General features: G+C 39.0%; 1 protein-coding gene across 1 annotated transcript in view; it reads right to left on the bottom strand.

The window, feature by feature from the left end:
* Window positions 1-4,898: 4,898 nt before the first annotated feature.
* LOC122846609 (nesprin-2-like) overlaps window positions 4,899-21,163 on the bottom strand; it is a 72,335-nt gene continuing 56,070 nt past the window's right edge. Inside the window, 7 exon segments of the mRNA XM_044143679.1 lie at window positions 4,899-5,376; window positions 5,986-6,020; window positions 9,458-9,649; window positions 11,152-11,280; window positions 11,378-11,578; window positions 11,678-11,889; window positions 15,139-15,268. Coding sequence (XP_043999614.1) covers window positions 5,166-5,376; window positions 5,986-6,020; window positions 9,458-9,649; window positions 11,152-11,280; window positions 11,378-11,578; window positions 11,678-11,889; window positions 15,139-15,268 — 1,110 coding nt within the window. The 3' untranslated portion in view covers window positions 4,899-5,165.

The raw sequence follows: 21,163 nt of genomic DNA, 5'->3' as shown, positions 1-21,163 counted from the left end.
ACATACGCGTTAACTATAAACACCATATAGTTAGTCAGGGGAACAAATCGGTTAAGGGCAGCAGGAATCCAAGACAGCAGGAACAACTCTGGGACACAGTTGACAACCTGGACGAACTGCTGGGAGAGATGCAGGAGGATCTCTACAGCTTTTGACATCAACTTTCCTGTTTTTCTGCCATCTCGATCCTTAAAATCACTTTTCAAAGAACTTGTAACTACATATGTATATTTTAGTTTACCTTGCCTTGCCTTGCTGGTGCTCAATGCCAGCTTTCAAAAGCGCAACTAACAAGTCTTCATTCACCCGCTCACCTGAAAGTCTTTTTGTGGCCATATTTTTTTTCTTCGAACAGCATGTCAGGTAGGACATTTTCAGGTTGGGAGGGAGGAGGGATGAGTGATGCACTCATAGGGTTCAGATAAACACCACTGGCATTGTCAAGTTCTGCTAGATTTTATTTACTGTGCGATTCCCACTTGAAAGGGACATGACTCTACTGTGAAACATGACTGGATTTCACTCAAGGAGTCTTTATTTTAGTTAGTCCATCTTTATTTTTCATGATTTTTTGTAGTCCAACCACTTCCAACCACTTAGGTGAAAAACCTCAAAACAAACAGAAACACATCAATTACAATCTGAAATTGACAAGATAAATACATTGTGAAATTAACAAGATAAATTTCCACCCCTTTAAACCATTTAAACCTAAAGTTTGATAAATAGCAAATGTTTTATAATAAAGTTCAATATCAATGAATAAATTAGCATATTTAACAACATTTAATTTCATAGTCAAACATCCTAACCAACATTTTCCCTTTTTTTTTTCTTTTTCCTTCAAGCAATAAACACCAAGTGTATTGTCTCTTTTTTTTCTTTTCAATAATATAAAACTCTCAATCAAACCAAGTCCATGTGAATGAGCAACAGTATTTTGAGCTTACCGGCTGTCCTTCACAGTTTTTTAGAAACTTTTGCACAGTTTCACTTTACATATTAACAGGATTGTTTGCCTTCTTGCTGTGGCACTTCAAACAGGAGTGACAGGTCAGTCACACCTTAAGTACCTACACTCTGATTGGTAGGAGATTGAATCCACCTGGTTCTCATCACTCCAGCAGAGAAGAAAGATGCAGCAGAGGGGTTTGGCAGAGGGGAGTGGCTAGCTGGCAGTTTGTCAGAACAGGCATTGTATTAATTGCCGAAATCTTATTATTTTAACAACAATTTATTTCTAATGATTGTGATAGCGCCATTTTAACAATCGTAAATTTAAAAACTCGCCATGCATCGAGTATACTCATCCCCCAGCCCTAGTTTGAGTCTATATTCCCAGGTTTCAGCCAGATTGCTGGTTTCAAACTGAATAGCTTCAGCTTGAGCTGAAGCTCAAAAAGTCAGCTTGAGCTGAAGGGTCTAAATAACTTCAGTTTTGTTTCTGTTCAGCTGGAGAAAGTTATGGCACATCTGCACATTTGTCTGTTCTAAGTATCTGTGCTTGGATGGGTTCAGTCTCCTGGTGACATTGTAATGTAGAGCTGTGTATCATCTGTGTAGATATGATAGCTAAACTCAGCATATTAATTTATGCTCTGTGATAAAATGGTAATACTGATCTTATAATTAGCAGAGCCGGTTAAGTGACTTGGTTTCACGTAGTTCATGAATAGTTCATGAGGTTTGATTTTGCTGCATTTAGTGTTTCTGTTTTTTGTTAGTAAGCTGGACAGGTAGTGTCCTGTACTGCTGGAGGGCCAGACACATTCTGGAGTGAAGAACTAAAATCTGAACCCCAGTGTCAGAACTCTGATCAACAGAGGTGGTGGTGAGAGAACTGAGGAATCAGAGCCAGGTGTTTCGATGAAATATATTTTGAACTAGCTACTTGTTCATTTTATCCATGACACATGCTTTTTGGGCGCTCAGGGGAGAAGTACCTAACTAAAATTAACAATCTATCTATCTACGTTAAGGTGATAACATTTCTGATGAGCCATCCCGGCCTTGATGAGACAAGGCCTCCAAAAAGATTCCTGTCTCCCTATATATCTTGAAGGAGTGGGTGGAGCCCTCACCAACTACATTTCCAGCCATATCAGGTGTTTGGGAGGACATTGTGAAATTAAGCACATTTCACGATGTGGTGCCCCACATTGTAAAATGTGCTTAATTTCACAATGTGTTTAACCCAGTAAGTTTCTTTTTGCCAGTCTGATCAGTAAACATATCTATAACATTTTTAAAGTAAGTTTTTTTGGGGATATGTCTCTGGCAGCATTGAGAGACTGTTTCAACACAGCTCAAGGTCAGTCAGACTGGATAGAGTGCTTTGTTGACCAGGATGTCCATATAGTTATCACAGACTTAGGTCTGGACCTTGAGGTATGTTAAAATATGAATATGTTTTGAACTAAACTACCTCTGGCTGTATGTCTAGGGTCATTTGAAAGTGAACCTCCCTCCACCCCACTTTCAAATAATTTCTTTAAGGATTATCCTGGATTTAGCTGCATCTGTTTTCCCATCAACTCTGACCATTTTCTGCAAAAGAAAAAAATTTCTACAGCAGCAGCTCAGAATTGGTCTATCATGTCATATTGTGCTTATTCTTGCAGGGTGGCGAGGGAGTTTGACGTCAAAAGGTAACAATGTGAAAAAGTTAAAAAAAGAACAAAAAAAGAACCACGAGAAGTGGTCTCGCTAAAGTGCTTGCCTCACAGCCTCAATGTACGGTGGACAATTTGGACTTAAAGTTTTATATTTTGTGGTAAAATATAAAACTTGGTTACATTAAAAGTGACGATAAGAACAATTTATTACTTTGTGGAAGAAGGGTTTAAAGTAAAATTACCTTAGGAGTAAGGTATGTCATTCCCACAAACAAATACTGCTCTTGCAAAAAAACAACTTATCTGTAATGCGTTTCTTTAGGTTACCGTTACATAGAGAAGCGTGATTTGTATCATGAAACTGCACACAGTAACAGCATTTTATTAATACACCTTTATTGAACAAACTGAAAAATAGTGAATCTAACAATACGGACAGATTTAGGGGCTTTTAAACATTAATTATAATATATCATGACAATGATACATAAGTCTTATAAAAAAATTATTATGATAAACAGTATGATAAGTCCTCACCCCTAATTCATTGTCCTTTGCAGATCACCTTCTACTCACAGCAAGCTCGCTCTTCCCATGGGTTTGTTTTAATTAACTGTATGTGTAGTAAAAAACGCCAGAAAATGCTCAGTTGCATAAACTGCAGACATGTCACATCAAACATGAAACACAGTGGAGCTTTTTGAAATTTAATTTGCCACCCATCAAACAATCATACTGGTATGGAATCTTTTTCACTTTTATTTTAAAATTAAAGTTCTTGTGCTGTGCCTTCTGTAGAAAATAGGGATATTATGACAGTTGTTCATTAACTCATAGCTCGCAGGTAAAAAACTTTAGGGATTGTGTGTATACAGAAGAGCTGCTGTTTCCAAATATTTTGAATAACATTAAGGTGCTTTTTATATGTTTATCCATAAAATGTGTAAATTCAGCCTTGGTGTCTTGGTTTACCCATGGTTTATTTCTATCCTGTCTTTAGCTTGCACACGCATGTACACATATGATCAAATCAGATGCTGAGATCACCTTGTTTACAATTACTGAAAATATCTGATCTTGCAGATCAGCAAAATAGCAGTTTATCGGGTAAAAATGACAATCTCTGCATTTCATAAATAAAATATCCTAAAATAAAACAAATTTATACAATTCTTGTTGTCTGTTTCAATTCTATCAGCCTTTAGAGTGGCTACACTCAAACCATCTATTTATATTTACAGAATGTCTGTGAGATGCTTTCATTTAAACAGATTTATGTATTTGGGGAACTTTGTTGGTTATCTTCACAGCAACATTCAAGAGAACTCTTAAATTGTTTTGTCAGACCTGATTTGTTCCAACCAGAACAAATGAACACCATCCTGATACACATGGAAGCTCAAACCTACTCCCCTCCCCCTTTCCATTTTCGTTGGCTGGGCTTCAAAGCAGGAAAACTCAGTTCTAAAATAAAGTCCAGGAAACAGCCAAACCTTCTCCTCATGCTGGATTGATGTGTACCTCTACTCTGACACCTCCAGGTTGATGGACTGATCCCAGGCCCCCCAAAGGTAAACTGTTGGGGGCCCACATAACAGCTGGCAATATCTGGGCTCTCCTTTTCCTAATCCTGGCCATGACTTCTACCTGATGGCTCGAATGTAAATGTTGTAGGAAATGAGGTCAGCTTTTGCTTTGTTATCCAAATAGCCCACATTCCCCTGGTAGCCTTCACAAAAAGAGGGGTAAGCCATCTTCAGTCAGGTTGAAGTGTCAGCTTCAATCTAAAACTTCATGTCTATGTTTACTGCAGCATCAGACAATAAAATGGAGCTTAACTTGAGTAAAATCCTCAACCAGTTCAACTATGGCCAAAGCCTAACGCTTCAACTCTTTGGGAGTCAACAACCTGCTTAGCAGGAAAATTTTCAAAAGTGACAAGCCGAATTTTCAAAGGGAAATAATGCAATGGCTTTAAAATGCATTTTAACCATCATAAACCACATTCAGAATTATTGCATTTCCATTTATGCTACTTGTTGTCTCTAGAGGATTCCATGCATTAAAAAAAAAACATCTCCACTTTGTCATCTTTTGAAACAACATTATAAGCTAAAAACGTTCATTTTAATAGTGTACAGAAAGTCTGTGCCTTCAGAAACAAAGCAAACTGGCAGTGATAGAAAAGGGTGCTACTCTTCTTCCTCTCTTGACACTTTGTGTTGTTTGTGGAAAAGGATGAAGGACAGTTATTGCCAAACAAACGGGGTCCAACTAAAAATATTCTAATATAGTTTGGAACTTTATTTGTGTCATATAGTATATTGCAGCAGAGTCTTCATGTAGAAAAATGTTGGTTTAATAATTGCAAAATTTCAAAACAAACCAATATAGCTTTAAGTTAAAATAATAAAAAAAAATCTATTTTAAATCCAGAAGAAATAATTACAACAAAACAACACATCACCTGTTCTGTGTCTATGAGGAGAGCGGTAGTTCTAACTACGATGCAGTACGTATGGGTGAGATCAACCCTTCGGTTGGCAGCTCTTATGTTGGTGGAGGGCCATTGGTGTAGTGCAGCATTGGGTAGAAGGATCGGGCGAAGTTGTTGGACAGACTACAGCTGTGGTCCTGGTCAGACAGTGGTATCAGAAAAACTAGGACCAGCAGAACCAGGAACAGCATGTGCAGGGAGAAGGCAGCTTGTATGAGCCGGCAGAGCAAAGGTCGATGGAGGGACAGACCTCTTCTCTCTCCTCTGCAAGCAGACAGAGATACATGTTTGTCTTTAATGTAATTTAACAAAATATAAAAAGATAAAGAAATATGAATACTTCTCAAATCCATAGCTGCTTACATCAAATTCAGGTCAGCTTAGGAAGTGCTAGAACCTAATCACAGTGTTCAGCTAGCAGTTCCTACTGCCAGTGCACCTCTTTCACGGAATTTTGTCCCTCACAGATTTTTGTGCAATTCTATGCACCTGTACCTGTTAGTGTCTAGAATTTACAGGGTTTGTGTTACGTGCAATGACCCTCAATCATTTGCCATTTTTCTTCCGACAAGAGGCTCCGTACATATGCCTTATTTTTTCTAATATTAGAATATTCTAATACATGTTAGAAATACCGTTTCCCATCTTGTGATCCAAAATTACAACTAGAAATATATGTTCATAGAGTTGTTCAATTAAAACATTACCAATTTCCAGATTTACAGTTGCATTTATTTTTTTTTTTGTCAAACAACATGAATTTTGTCTAAGTTAAATGATGGATGTCATCATTTTAGATTGTTGACAATCATCATGTCAACATTCTGCTTACATGACTACATGTCAGTGGATGGAGAAAAATAAAGACGTTACCTAATAGGTGTAGCTGCCTGAAAACCAGCCTCCTCCTGAAATAAAGACAAACAGATAACTCTTAATCACTTTGAACACATCAGGTTTAATCAGGTGAATGCCATGTTAGCTTCTCACGAACACCCCGGTTACCTTTATTGCCACTTTTACCTTTATTGCCGCCTACCTCAATACAGGTATACTGTAAAAAATGAACTTAGGGGGTTATCAGATTAACAAAAGAATATCATGTACTTTTAACTAAATAATTTCATGTTTCAAACAAAAACGTGATACAATGATGTTGGATAAACAAGAAATTCAACAACTTCACGTTTATGAAATTTAATCATGTTGAGATAACATGATTCAATATAGTCAGACTGATCTTGTGCTGAAGCCGAGTGAGATCACGGGATATCACACGACTTCACACGAGACAATTGTTTTTGTCTCAACTAGAATAATGTATTCAAGTTGAGATAACACCCTGTCCACTGAAAAAAAATACCTCTTAAGATGAACATAAAAAAATTATGGAAAGGTTTTCCACCTGATTACTTTGCTTTATTTCAGCACCATGTAATTCTGTTACTCCTATTTAAAGCAAATGTGTTAGGTCAACTTAATTTATTAAGGTTAATCTAATTTAAATCAAATGAGTTAGCTCAACTTATGTTATTATGGTTATTCTATGGTTGATTCTAAATCAAACGTGTTGGCTGAACTTAATATATTATGGTTATACTAATTTAAATAAAATGAGTTGGCTCAACTTATTTTATTATGGTTATTCCAATTTAAAGCAAATGTGTTGGCTCAATTAATTTATTAAGGTTGATTCAACTCATTTACTATTGTTGGACCCAAGAGCCAGCCCAACTAATTTGCTATGCTTTGGACCAAATAATTTACTTGACTAAGATTAATGGCAATTTAGTTGAAACCAACTTTTTATTTCCTTTTTTTTTTCTCCGAAGAGTTTTGTACTAGTGGCTTGTCTTTTGAGACAGTAGGCAGACAGGGTGAGGAAATGGCAAAGGTTGCCAGGACTGGAAGTCGAACCAGCAACGTCGAGGACTAAGGCTGAAAGAAAGAACTGCACTGTTGCATTAAAGAACTGCAACAGTGCAGTTCGTTAATGCTGAAAGAAATTTAAGAACTGTTCCAGTGAAGTTCTTAAATGCCAATAGTGCTTGCAGAGAAAAACAAATGTCTATAGTTTAATGTGTAACTAAAACCGCTTTGAAATCTTCCCTGGCCCAAAACAGTTATGTCGCGTGATCTTCCATTATCTCTCGTGATCCCCTGATCTCACTAGACCAGGGGTCTCCTGCAGTTTTTAGATGTCCCACAGGTATAAAACACTGGAATGAAATGGCTTAATTATCACCACCTAGTGTAGATCAGTTCTCCAGAGTCTTAATTATTCTATTCAGGTGTGGTGCAGCAGAGGCACATCTAAAAGTTGCAGGACTGCGGCCCTCGAGAACTGGAGTTTGAGGCCACTGCGCTAGACCCTCTTCGGAGGGAAATTAATCTGACTAAATTGAATCACGTCAAAAACGATTGTCTCGCGTGAACTCGTGTGATATCCTGTGATCTCACTCGGCTTCAGCACAAGATCAGACTGACTATAATGAATCATGTTATCTCAACATGATTAAATTTCATAAATGTGAAGTTATTGAATTTCTAGTTTATCCAACATGATTGTATCACATTTTTGTTTGAAACATGAAATAATTTCATTAAAAGTACATGAAATTCTTTTGTTAATCTGACTACCCCCTAAGTTCATTTTTTACAGTGTACTGTCTCAAAAAAATACTAGCCACTAGCGCCACAAAATCTGTTCGGAAAAAAAAAAAAAAAAGAAAAAAACAGTTGGTTTCAACTAAATTGCCATTAATCTTGGTCAAGTAAATTATTTGGTCCAAAGCGTTGCAAATTAGTTGGGTTGGCTCTTTTAAATTACATTGGGTCCAACTATAGTAAATGTGTTGAATCAACCTTAATAAATTAAATTGAGCCAACACATTTGCTTTAAATTGGAATAACTATAATATATTAAGTTCAGCCAACACTTAATAGAATGACCGTGATAAAATAAGTTGAGCCAACTCATTTTATTTAAATTAGAATAACCATAATATATTAAGTTGAGCCAAGATGTTTGATTTAGAATCAACCATAGAATAACCATAATAACATAAGTTGGGCGAACACAATTGCTTTAAATAGGAGTAACAGAATTACATGGTGCTGAAATAAAGCAAAGCAATCAGGTGGAAAACCTTTCCATGATTTTTCATGTTCATCCAAAGAGGTATTTTTTTCAGTGTAGAAGTCAATATTTGTATATTCTATGGGTTGCACCGCTTAGTCATAACAATTTATATACCTGACGTAACCACAAGAAGATCACTTATTGTCAATATTCAACACGTTTAAAATGAAAATATGTAGATGTATGCACTAAGCCTTTAAAAAATATTTTAAATACAAAGGTGTTTGTAAGTATAAACACCTTTGTATTTAACACATTTTAATAGAATTATATTAATTATTATGAAATTATTATGTTCTGTAGACAACTACAGAACACCGCAGATCTTTATTGCGCATCAATACATCTGTCTGTTATCAGATGCAGCACAGGCATAATGTGTCCACCTGACTGCGCGGGTCACTAAAATGATGGGATATGATTAATATACACTTATATTACACTGCTATTACGCAGCTTCAATCCCACATACTATTGCTACAAATATCTATTTAGAAAAATAAAAAAGGTGTAATTAAACTAAAGTATTTTTAAAATATAGGGACAAAATAGCCCACAAAACAACAGATTTTATCTTGATTAACCACTTGTTTAATGACTTGTTTATAGTTGTAACGACAAACTAAAGCCATAAATATATTTACCAGCTGCTGTCATGTAAACTAAAAACATGAAGTAATACAGCAGCTTACTGAAAATCAGATATGAAATAAATTAAATAAAGCTTACTGTAATCTTCACTGAAATAAAACAAATGAAACAATACTTCCACAAGTAGGGCGTACAGGTATTTAAAAGAAATCTGCTGAGTAAGCGTATGTGACATAGCATCGATGTGTGCATGCACATTACCACAAGGTAGGATGTATTTATGGGTAGCACAGATAAATAGGAAAAAAAAGAAAAAAAAATATATATATTTTTTATTATTATTTTCCTAAAAACATAAACAACAAAGACTTAGTCTGGCGGTGGGGCTAGTAAATTCCACAGGCCTATAATTCACTGGGGAAACCCTTAATCATCCTGTGAACATGTAAACCTGTAGGCCCACTTAGTTTATGCATTCTCTGCATTTGTGAAGATTGAGATTGTTTTAGCTCTACATAACAGACCAGTTTATTTATTCAAAGCTTTTATTTGTGTTTATGCAGAAAATAAAAAATGAGTAAATAAAATGCCCAAAAGTAAACATGGACCTACCACTATTTCCTGCAGTGAAGACAGGGCTGCAGCTACCTTCTGCAGCAACACATGAAGCTTGTTGCCAATGACATGAATTTTCTCCTTGGCCTCTACACTCTCCTCAGAGGTGGCTTCCAACAGGAGCTGGGAAGAGATCTCCTGTAAAGCTGAAACCTGACGATGTCTGGCATGAAGCTCCTCCTGCAGAGTCTGCAACAGAGGGCGACAGAGAGCCAAGACTGAAATCCTATCTGGGAGTTCTTTGAAAATCTCAGGTCAAGTTATGACCTGAGATAAGTTCAGCTTCCTTCAGCACATGAAGTTTTATGGCAGAGAATAGCTAAATTAAAAATAATAGAAAGATAAAAATGTACCACCTAAGTAGACTTTCAAGAGGGATCCATGCTTAGTTAATTGTGGTTATGGTAACCAAACAATCTAATTATGAAGATTTCTCTTTGCACTTTTGAAAAGCAAACTTGCTGGGTACCTAAAATCTTGAATTTCGTGTTGGACTATTTAAAATCTTTTCATTTACCCATGCTGAAACCATTAACTCAATTTTAACAGCATTGATAGTCTCAATAAACAAATGTTAAAATTCTAGATCATAGAATAGCATAATTGTTCAAATGTTGCCAATTATGGGCCCCTTAAGTTCTGGGGAGCCTTAAGCAGCTGCTTAGTTCAATTCTATCATTTATTGGCTTAGATCTTTTGGGATCCGAATTGGGATTTAACAGATGTGCAAAAATTAACTTACTTTAATTGTTTTTTTATTAATTAGTTTGTTGTTGTATTTGTGTGTCTAGGCATTTTCAAATATGTCTTCCATTAACATAATTACCCAGTAATATTGCCAACATTTTTAATACAAAAATCCAGCACATGGTGACCATACACTATCTGCTGGTGGATGGCCCTGGCACCCCGACCACCGGGCTTATCAAGTTTTCTGGGGGAAACCCTGCTTTGAATGCTCATGGCAGCCTTGGCTACTGTAGTGGCTTTATTTAGGCAAGAAACAGAGCTAAACAGATCTGAGTCACTATAAAATGAAAGAACAGTCGCAGGCAAAGCTTATCCAATGGTAATGGGCATCGAGTCGTAGATGTTGCAGTGATATTGAACATGCAAAATTAATAGTGGAAAGAAGAACTCTCCTTTAACATGAAAAAATTGGTGTAACACCAACTGTTCTCAGTCAGTAACACAGTGTAACATCGCTTCAGTTCCCTAATGTTGTCAGGACAGAAAGGATTCTTCAAAGGTAACGAGATTGGATAACTAAATGTTACCGATTGTTTGCTCACACGACTTAAAGAACTTTCACAATAGGTGATTGCACCTTCATAGCATGCACATGTTCATGCTCAGATATGCAGATGGTTGGATAACTCAGAGTTGAATGCCTTGCCCAAAGTCACATTATATGTGTCAGGTTAGGGAGATGGATCCAAACTGATTCTTTTACTACCATTTCTGCTGGTTAATCTCTGTTGTCACAATGAAAGAATGATTTAACAGAGTCGTCAACAATAACAGAGGATATGTCAGGACATATCATCTGTTGAATGGATCATGTGGAAAACAATGAATAAAAAATTGATATAGAAAAATCAGGGCTTTGTGACCTCAGTAATTGAAAACTAGCCACAAAAACCCTGATCAGGGCAGCTCCACTGTGATTAACCAAATTTGAGCCTTCTTACTATCAGCGTGTGTTGCTGCTGGAGCAGGGTGGATGGTGGAATTGACAGCTTGAAGATGTTTACACCATGCAACTTGTTCTCAGCTTGAGAGAGCAACAGTAGCAGTGAGTGCAATGCTTCATGAAACTCCTGCAGGAACAGATCAACAGTGTGAGGCCACATTTTAGAAATATGGTGTGTTCAAGTGAAATTCTTCTAGATACTAATGGAAATGTTTGGGGCTGACCTGACACTGCATGAGAGCAGAATGTAGCTTCCTCTCCCAGCTCTCTAGAATGCTGCAGGCCTGAGTCCAGCTGTGATTGGCTGAGCACAAAGCCTCCTGCAGTTCCTGGAGCTCAGCATCGTCATCCTGCAGGATGTAATGGCTGCTCAAGTTGGCAGAGATCATCAGACACTTGTAGCTGTTAAAGGTCCTCCGCATCTCCTTAATAGATGTGAACAAAGGTAACAGTTTCATTTTAGATGAATGCTTTTTATTAAAAGTTTTGTGATGTAGTGGTCAGCATTCACAACATAACCTTACTTTGAGTTTCTTGATGTTGACCTCAATGTCTTGGATGCTGGTGGATGGAACAATGTGCTGCAGTCTCTCCAGCTCAGGAAGCACCCTGCCCAGCCAGGAGATGACATCACAGAGGTCAGAGTTGAGCTTGTGCCAGTGCTCCAGGTCATGCATGACATTTGTCTCCGCAGTGGGCTTTCGGGCTTGCTGCATCTCCCAGCATTCAATCCCACCTAGAGGTCACATGAGTTGAATTGTTGTAAATGAAGAGCTTTAAAACCAAATAAACAATGCCATAAATGGAGCTGAAGTTCCTGAATCTTGTGCAAAGTTTCTAAATTTTTATGTATTTTCTGAAAATTTTACATGATAAATGCAAATCACACCAAACAATCACATTTTCACATGTGATTTTCATGTGATCACATGTGATCACATGTGATTTTACCACAAAATGTTCCAAAATCACATGTATTCATGTGCTTTCACATGTGATTCACATCATTCACATGTAAAATTTGTGTGAACCACATGTGATTTTCATGGGATTTTTTTGTAAGGGATTGTGTTGGTCTATCACATAGGTGCCATCTGGATCATGCTCAAACAGATTTACCAAGATCCTGACATTCTACTAGATTTTTGTGAAGTGATTGCCTGAACACTTTTGTCTTGTTTACTATGAATCATTTTATTCCTGAGAAGTTGCATTATTGAATTAAATTGACAGCAGGACAGACTGCACTAGCTTACAGTGAAAAAACACCAGTCTGATAAGTTTGGAGAACTGGACTTTATATATAGTACAAGAAAACTTGTAAGGACACTTCTTGTCCTTACATAAAGGTATATATTTTCTTTTTCATTTCCCCATAACATGCGTTTTTGTCAAGAAAAGTAGATAATTTGTTTTGTCTTTTCTAAGGAAAAGACAAAACAATTATACACATTTAAAAGTACAAGCCCTCTTTCTTTTGTCATTACCTCCTCTCCTTTTTCTGTTTGTCCTTTTCTTACTTGTCCTTTCTCTGCTTTTCTGGGTGCATCTTTGTTATGTCATTAAATGTTAATGATTGGGATATCCAATATCCAACTCGAAACTAACTTCACTGCAGTTGGTAACACAATAAAAACACTGGGATGAAGTTTGTTTTGGTCTGTGACATGTGAAGATTGCACCAAGCAACTGCGGGAGACGTAAACACCCCACTACACCTTACACAGTGACAATGGTTCTAAAGCTCTATTGGCCAGTAGAGGAGCTGGGCATAGAATGCAGCTCTCCTCATTAACATTAAAGATGCACACGGAGAAGCAGAAAAAGGACAAGTCGAAAAAGGACAATCAGAAAAAGGAGAGGAGACAATGACAAAAGAAGGAGGCCTTGTATAAGGAAAGGACAAAACAAAATATCTACTTTTCTTGACAAAAATGCATGTTTGGGGGAAATGAAAACAAAATATATACATTTCTTGTCGGAAACTCATGAGTCATATATTTATGCTTTTATTTTTTATTATGTCATTTTTGGTCTTTCAGACAAGTCATGTGAAAAGTTAAATATATCTTTATTCAATCTCATCGTTAATACATCTGCATTTAGCAGATATATAAGAACTGTTGGATGAAACTATTTAGCCTCATGAACTGTATCTACACAATCAAAACATCTACACAAACATTTTTTTAAAATTGGCTAATATGAAAAAAGTTCAATAATTCCACTCATCTCAGAGTTAAACTTATATATATATATATATATATATATATATATATATATATATATATATATATATATATATATATATATATATATATATATATTAATTATACGTAGAGTATAATATGTCAAACCTTTATTTAAGAAGTTAACAGACAATAAAATTCCCAACTTCCGTGTCTCAGAAAATGTCAAACTATGAAAAAGTTAAATATTGGAAACATATCATTTAGTTTAATATAAAGCTGAGAAACAAGCAGCTATAATGACCTCACATAATTTCTTAACCCACACTCGTTATTTATTCACAAAATGTGCTTCCAATTTTCTCAACTGTTGTGATTCAACCTGTATACCCATATAATGGGTATGGGTCTTCTATACTATAATAAATATAGATGACGTCCCCTGCTCTATGTGTCCAGATAAAATCTCAGTACCATACATTAATAGCTGCATTGTGACAAAATATTGTATTTATTCATTTATGGATGTTTTAATTTGCACATTTATTCCAATAATTCTAATAATACTGTCTCACTAGCAGTGTTGACATAGTTACTTTGAAAAAGTAACTTTAATCGGACTACTGATTACTCCTTGAAAAAGTAACTTAGTTATATTACTGACTACTTGATTTGGAAAGTAACTAAGTTACACTAAAAGTAACTTTTTAGTTACTTTCAGCAGCTGCAAACAACAACGCTCCGCCTCCTGTGAAAATCACATTGAGCTTTGCCAAAACTTAATTGTCAGCTATTTTATAATGGTAACATCAACAATGTGTCTCCACTGATAAGGTTGAACTGAAGAGGAGATTGTACAAAAAAATAAAAAACGTGAGTAATTTGTGTGGTCCACTGTTGTCTGGAAAACTCTAAGGATTTTAGAGCCCCCTCTCCCCCCAGCCTCCAGGTTCTGTGTTACGGCCCTGCGTTTGGTGTCAAAGCTCAGCGCCCAGATCTCCTCCTGCAGCTCCACAACTCAGATGGCTGCACAGATTTGTGACACTTATCGTAATATTAATAATTATAATGGCGTTAAGTTTCCATTATAATTATTGGCAACTACGGACACGTTTATTCGTGGCTGTTTTCACGTTTATTACGCTGTTCAAATTGGTCTCGTTGTTTGCCGTTTTCTGGAGCGCAACGCGAAGCTCGATGTCATTCAGAGGTAATACTTTAACTTGACATTAACAAAGACACAGCGGGACGGATCATCGGGGAAATTATGGACAGGGAGAGCCAGAGTAAAACTACCTTAATGACGAACAAATTCTGGGATTTATTATGAGTCTCTGCTTATTTCCAAGCCCAAATGAGCAACTTCACGTTAAAAAACGAGCCCAAAAAGGCGCAACCCGCCGCTCATTAAATTTGCAAGCGACTTTAAAAAAATGAAGCCCAAAGCCGCTTGTAATAGTCGGACTTGGCGACAGAAACTGAAAATAGTTCCAGTTTTTCCACCAACAAAATCTTCCTCCATTGTTTACATTTCTGTCGCATAGAGACGTCGGTCACTCGACAAGACGAGTAGAGGAAATACGATTATGGTAAATAACAAAAGAAGATAGTAACGCACAGTGATTTTGAAAAGTAACTGTAGTCTGACTACTCGATTTGAAATAGCAACGCGTTAGATTACTCGTTACTGAAAAAAGTGGTCCGACGTCAGTAACGCGTTACAAATTAACGCGTTATTGACATCACTGCTCACTAGTGACCAGGCATTCCTTTTAATGCAACCCTTGTCAACATACCTGTGTTGGTTTGCTTGCTGGCTGTGCTGCTGCTCAGACCTGCCTCCTCAACTTCCTGGTCATCATTGAGGATCAGTTTGACTCTTTTCACATTGTTAATGGTCCCACTGCTGTCTGACATGATCTTTGTCTGAACACCAATACACACATGAGCAGAACCAGAGTTACATTCAGAGTTAATGAAGCGCCTTCATACCTTATGTTTGACAGGGAGAAGTTTTTTTCTATGTTCTACACTTTTTATACACAAATCATAAAGCTTTGAAGAACACCTTTCTTGTAAATATAATAAAAGAAAGCATTTTAAAGAAACTTCATCAGGTGAATTGCATTAAATTGTATTACTTATATAAAACTAAATATCTACATCTAAACAGCAAAAAAATTATAAAAAGTAATAAAATTCATTACACTGTGATGTCAGACCTCGTTTCAAGTGGCCTCTGAGGCTCGGGCTTAATGAGTGCAGGCTGAAGTGACCCAATTTCAATGTTTTTCGACGTAATGCGACCTGTATCCGATCTTTTCATGACAGTCTGAACAGCACAGGTCGGATTTGCTTTGAATGCGACCAAAGCCACTTGAATATCTGATACGTATCCGATTCAAAAGCGACCTAACGTTCAGGTCGCATTCATCCAAACTGAACGTCAATCTTACTCAACAAATCTCACTATTCTGTATCCTGATATGCGCAAGCAGGAAGAATAACAACAACCATGACGGATTATACTCCTCCTTGGGCTGCCACCTGGAGGGGTTTGAGTGCCCCAATGATCCTAGGAGCTATGCTGTCTGGGGCTTCATGCTCCTGGTAGGTTCACTCAAGGCAGACAGGTCCAGACAAAGTGCAGCCCGAAGACCCCAATGATGAGAAACAACTTTGGACTTGGTGTTCCCTCGCCCGGAAGCGGGTCACTGGGGCCCCACTCTAGAGCAAGGCCTGGAAGGGGGCACGATGGCGAGCGCCTGGTGGCCAGGCTTTTACCCATGGAGTCCAGCCGGGCTCAGCCCGGAGAGGAAACACAGGCCCCCTCCCATGAAAGGGGCCAAAGGGGTCGGATGCATTGTGTGATGGGTGCCGGCCGAGGGAGGGGACCCTGGCGGTCCAATCCTCGGTTGCAGAAGCTAGCTCTTGGGACGTGGAATGTCACCTCTCTGGTGGGGAAGGAGCAGGAGCTAGTGTGTGAGGTCGAGAGGGAGAGAAAAGGGGAGAGTGCCTTCTCCAGGTCGGGGCTGGGGTGTCCTGCCTCAAGTGGAGGAGTTCAAGTATCTCAAGTATCACGTCAAGAGGAGTCAGTTGAGGTGCCTCCTGGACACCTTCCTTGTGAGGTGTTCCGTGCACGTCCAATCAAGAGGAGGCCCCGGGGAAGACCCAGGACACGCTGGAGGGACTATGCCTCTCGGCTGGCCTGGGAACGCCTTGGGATTCCTCCGGAGGAGATGGAAGAAGTGACTGGGGAGAGGGAAGTCTGGGCCTCCCTTCTGAAGCTGCTACCCCTGCAACCCGATCCCGGATAAGCGGAAGAAGATGGATGGATGGCTGGATGACGGATTATAATGAGGATTAAGTTATTAAAATGCTGACTCTGGCCGGACAACAACTTCAAATATGTAAGCTATGCTTCACCGTTAGCATCTATTTTTATTTCCACAAACACTGAGCACTTCTTTTTATGGCTGTTGGCACTGAGAACGCTTACGCTACTGTTGATGCCAGTGCGTCCTCTACTGCGCATGCGGGACACTCTCAGGTCATTTGCTTGTTCAGACAGCAGAACACATACAGGTCGCATATGTGTGGCTGTGGCAGTATGAACGACCCCGACAAAACAATCTGATTTGACAAAAAATCAGAATTGAGTCACTTCAGGATATTGTGTGAACGCAGCCAAGTCACATGTCTCAAGTCTTTCCTCAAGTTAAGTAAAAGGAAACATGTTCATGCTCCTTCACAACATCTTGAGCGATCTTCATAGCGAACACCAAGTAATGCAGGTCTGCCTGTTCCGGTTAAGTCCCCTACTCCAGTCACAGGGGCACCATGGGAGATCTTGTACTGGTATATTCAGCCCCACCTCTTTCACTTGAGTTAGTATATAGGGGGCCCAAACCAACAATTCCGAAGTTAATTCATTAAGATCCTTCTGAGTTTGTTAAATAGCCCTGGAGAACGTACTTGCTCCTAACAGAACTGAGTTCTTTCAGTTTCAAATACTTGTGGACCATCTTAAGTTTTCATGAAGCTCGGTTAATAGCTGACGCTTACCTAAACTCACGAAAGCCTTATACTGATATGATGACTACCCTCCATGATAAATTTGGATAACCTCAAAAGCTTGCGGAAAATAGCAAGTGTCCTAGATGGTCCAGAAATAAGGCAAGGTGATACAGTAGGGTCTCACTCCAGATGCAATCACTACTTGGTTTGTTGCAAATATTAGGACTTGAGGGAGAAGCAGAATTCAATTGTGGCTCTCACGTTGCCCGTCTGATAAGCAAGCTCCCTCCAGAGCAAAGAGCTGACTTTTGTCATTATCAGTTCAAACAGCCTGGCACCACCTACACAATGTATGACTTATCTGAATGACTTCGTCATGAATCATAGTGCCAAGGGTTCAATAGCCAAGCTGATGGGAAGGGTAGCAGAGAACGGACCTGCTGAAAGGCAGATGCCCATCCCTTCAAACAGGTCATTTGTGAATGGGGTCCTTTCACAAAATGCGAAAGGACCCTCAGAACACACTTCCCTGCCACTAAAGGAGAGTCAAGTTAGAGGGAACACTTAGAGCAAAACCTATTGTGCCTATGAGCGCACAGAATGTTATTTCAGTCAATGTGATAGTGTGGCTAGCTCTCCAAAGAAGAAATTAAGAACTGGATTCAAGTGAACAGACGATGCTGATGTGCCTGAAACCATCTAGCTGCTCAGTGCACACTGAAGAAAACCTGCAGCCTTCGCCAAGGAAAACACCTGCTGGCTCTTCATGAGATAAATGCCAGAACTGAAAGAAATGACAGGGGTGTCGCTGCAAAGAAAGAAAGTTGCCTTACCAATTCAGCATCGGGTTCCCTCTTTTTAGATCGACATAGGGTCGGCCATCATGTTCTGCTCAACATGAACCTGTGGTTCTAAGTCATGAGCAACACACTCTAGATAAAGGTATCTTTTGCAAAGGTGCAATCCTGGATGACGGTTCTGAGTGGACCATGTTGCTCCTGGCAGCTGCAAAAATCCTTGGACTGGCGGGCATCCCCAAGGATCTTGCATTATGCACCATCTGCTATGATATTCAGATGCTACATGGACTTAATGTATCTTTCAGTGTCTCTGCAGCTGCCAATCCTTGGTTGCAACACAAAATTGAGGGAACATTTACAGCTGACAGTCTCAACTTAGCTCATCATACTTATCCTGTTGATCAGCTACGGAGGAAGTGTAAACATCTGCAAGGGATCCCAGAGCCAAACCACTGCTCCTTATTGGTTCAGACCAGCCACATCTGATAACCCCTATAGAAGCGGTTCGGCTTGGCCCACCTGGCAGCCCAGCAGCTGTCCATACTTGGATGGGGGGGACCTTTCAGGGGTCAAGTCTTTTGATGGGGCAGCCAACCCAGCCTGCCCTATGCTTATATTCCTCCCAATCGGATGAGTTATTTAAGCATGTAGAGCGGCTCTGGCAGATGGAGGCAGTACCTTACACATCTGAAAAGGACAGATCCAAGCAGGATCGTCAAGCTGTGGCTCTGCTCGAAGCTAGAACAGTTTGCATAATGGTGGATTGCATGCACAAATGCCACAACTGAATGCAGCACAGGAATCTGTCATGGCCATGCATCGAAGCACAGAGAAATGCCTATTAAAGGATTCACATCAGGCTGATGCCTACAGAGCAGAAATGCAGAAGCTAATTCATTCTGGAGCTGTAAAAATACCAAACACCTCACCAAAGGAGAGCTGGTACATTACCCATCATCTCATCAGTCAGAATGGGAAGAATTGTCTGGTTTTCAACTGCTCTCATAAATACCTTGGACAATCCCTGAATAGGTTTCTGCTGACTGGCCCCACGCTTGGAGCCTCTTTACTGGAAGTCCTAGTTAGGTTCCGTGAATATTCCGTAGCTGTGAGTGGTGATATCAAGGGGATGTTCCATTAAGTACTTCTCCTGCCAGAGGATCGCCCCCTGTTGAAGTTCCTTTGGCAGATTTGAAGGTAGATGAACCTCCTAAAATCTTTCAGTGGCAGATCCTGCCCTTAGGGACAACCTCAAGCCCAGGGGTGGGCACTCCTGGTCCTCGAGGGCCGGTGACCTGCAACATTTAGATGTATCTCTACTTCGACACACCTGAGTCAAATAATGAGGTCATTAGCAGGACTCTGGAGAACCTGACTGCACTTGGGAGGTAACTCAACTGTTGGATTCAGGTGTGTTGGACCAGGGAGACATCTAAGAGCTGCAGGACAGGAGCGCTTAGATGTTATTGTTAAGGAAATTCAAACGCAAACCCTCTCAACTTCTCCACCCAGTGCTGAGAAATATCAGCCATCCTTAGATGAGCTCAACAGGAATCATTTTCAGAGGAATGTCATTTGCTTGCCAAAGCAAAATCTGTTTGGTATTTTCCAGAAGCCGATTACTCATCTTGGCACCTGAACTGGATACCTCAGCAGGCCTTATCAGAGTAGGATGTCGATCATGACGAGATCTTGATGGATTGACACTGCATCCTATTGTCCTGGACTCTACTCCAGAGGTGGGACCAAGTCACTGTTATGCAAGTCTCAAGTCTTAAGTCTTGGTCCTCAAGTCTCAAGTAAAGACGGTCAAGTCAAGTCAAGACAGGCAAAAGTTGAGTCAAGTCTCAAGTCTGGAGCTTGGAATTTCAAGTCCTTTTGAGTTCTTTTTTTTGTCCTTTTTCTTTAAAACAGTGTTCTAATTAAGCTAAATGCAAATAATAGACTCGCATGTTTTTAAAAAAATCAAACACACAATGCACTCATTGCAACTAAAGCACAGTGGTTTTGAATTTGGATGCGATGGTAAAATAAATATTTGTCAGTCCAAATGGGGTTAAATCTACAGCCAATTTCACATCTCAGTATTGATGAAAACATGTTGCCTGAATTAAGCTTGCCAGAATCACTAACCAATACACAAAATAACATGCTGCATTATCATCCAGAAACACTCAGAACTACCCAAGACCATTACATTCAGGATCCTTATAATTGTACATTTTTTTTTACTTTTACAGCAATTTTTGAAGGATAGCAAAATTACTGGATTTTAATTTGTTTTCTAGCAAAATTATACCACTTGGAGATGGTATTTCAACGACCATCACACTGCCATTTGAAGAGTTACAACTGAAAAAACAGAAGACTTAATCCACTGTCTGCAGTTAACAATCTATTTATTATCAATATAATTTCCCAACATAGATTTCTTCAAATACATCCATAGCTGTCAAATTTTTGGATTTTAGAATATGGGAAATGTCTCTATCCGGTACTACAGTCAGAGGAGGGCTCTTACGTAAAACTAACATAATAGCAGTGGCGGGAGGAAGGAATATTTATGGGAAAGTACTACTACGGAAGCAGGGTAGTAACAAACCTTAGTTTCTTCCACCCCTATGAATACACCGTCCATCCTGTGATAGAACTGGACCCGGTTCATCATTATGATGGGACAGAGAGGAAATCTTTTCCTTGAGTTCAGGTCCAGATTCTGTTTTTTGATCCGGAGACCCGCTCGCTATCCACCAACTTCCTGAGCTAACACACTGCACATTAATGTGGATGTATTTGAATCACCGGATTTATACAGCACAACTAAACATAGCATACAAGTATATATAAGCGGTATCACTAACGTAATCCAGAGTTGCTAACACAACGTTAGTCAGTTGTCTCATAGTAAAAGAAACCTCTTTGTGCAACTTTAAATGCTGAATAGTTGGAAGTTATTGTATCTCCTTCTGACAGCCTGGTCTTGCAGGTTTTGCAGGTTTCACAG

The sequence above is a fragment of the Gambusia affinis genome, linkage group LG16 (assembly GCF_019740435.1).
Source record: "Gambusia affinis linkage group LG16, SWU_Gaff_1.0, whole genome shotgun sequence".
In the NCBI taxonomy this organism is placed as follows: Eukaryota; Metazoa; Chordata; class Actinopteri; order Cyprinodontiformes; family Poeciliidae; genus Gambusia; species Gambusia affinis.
The sequence above is the reverse complement of the archived record's forward strand: the minus strand, read 5'-3'. Positions and strand labels throughout refer to the sequence as shown.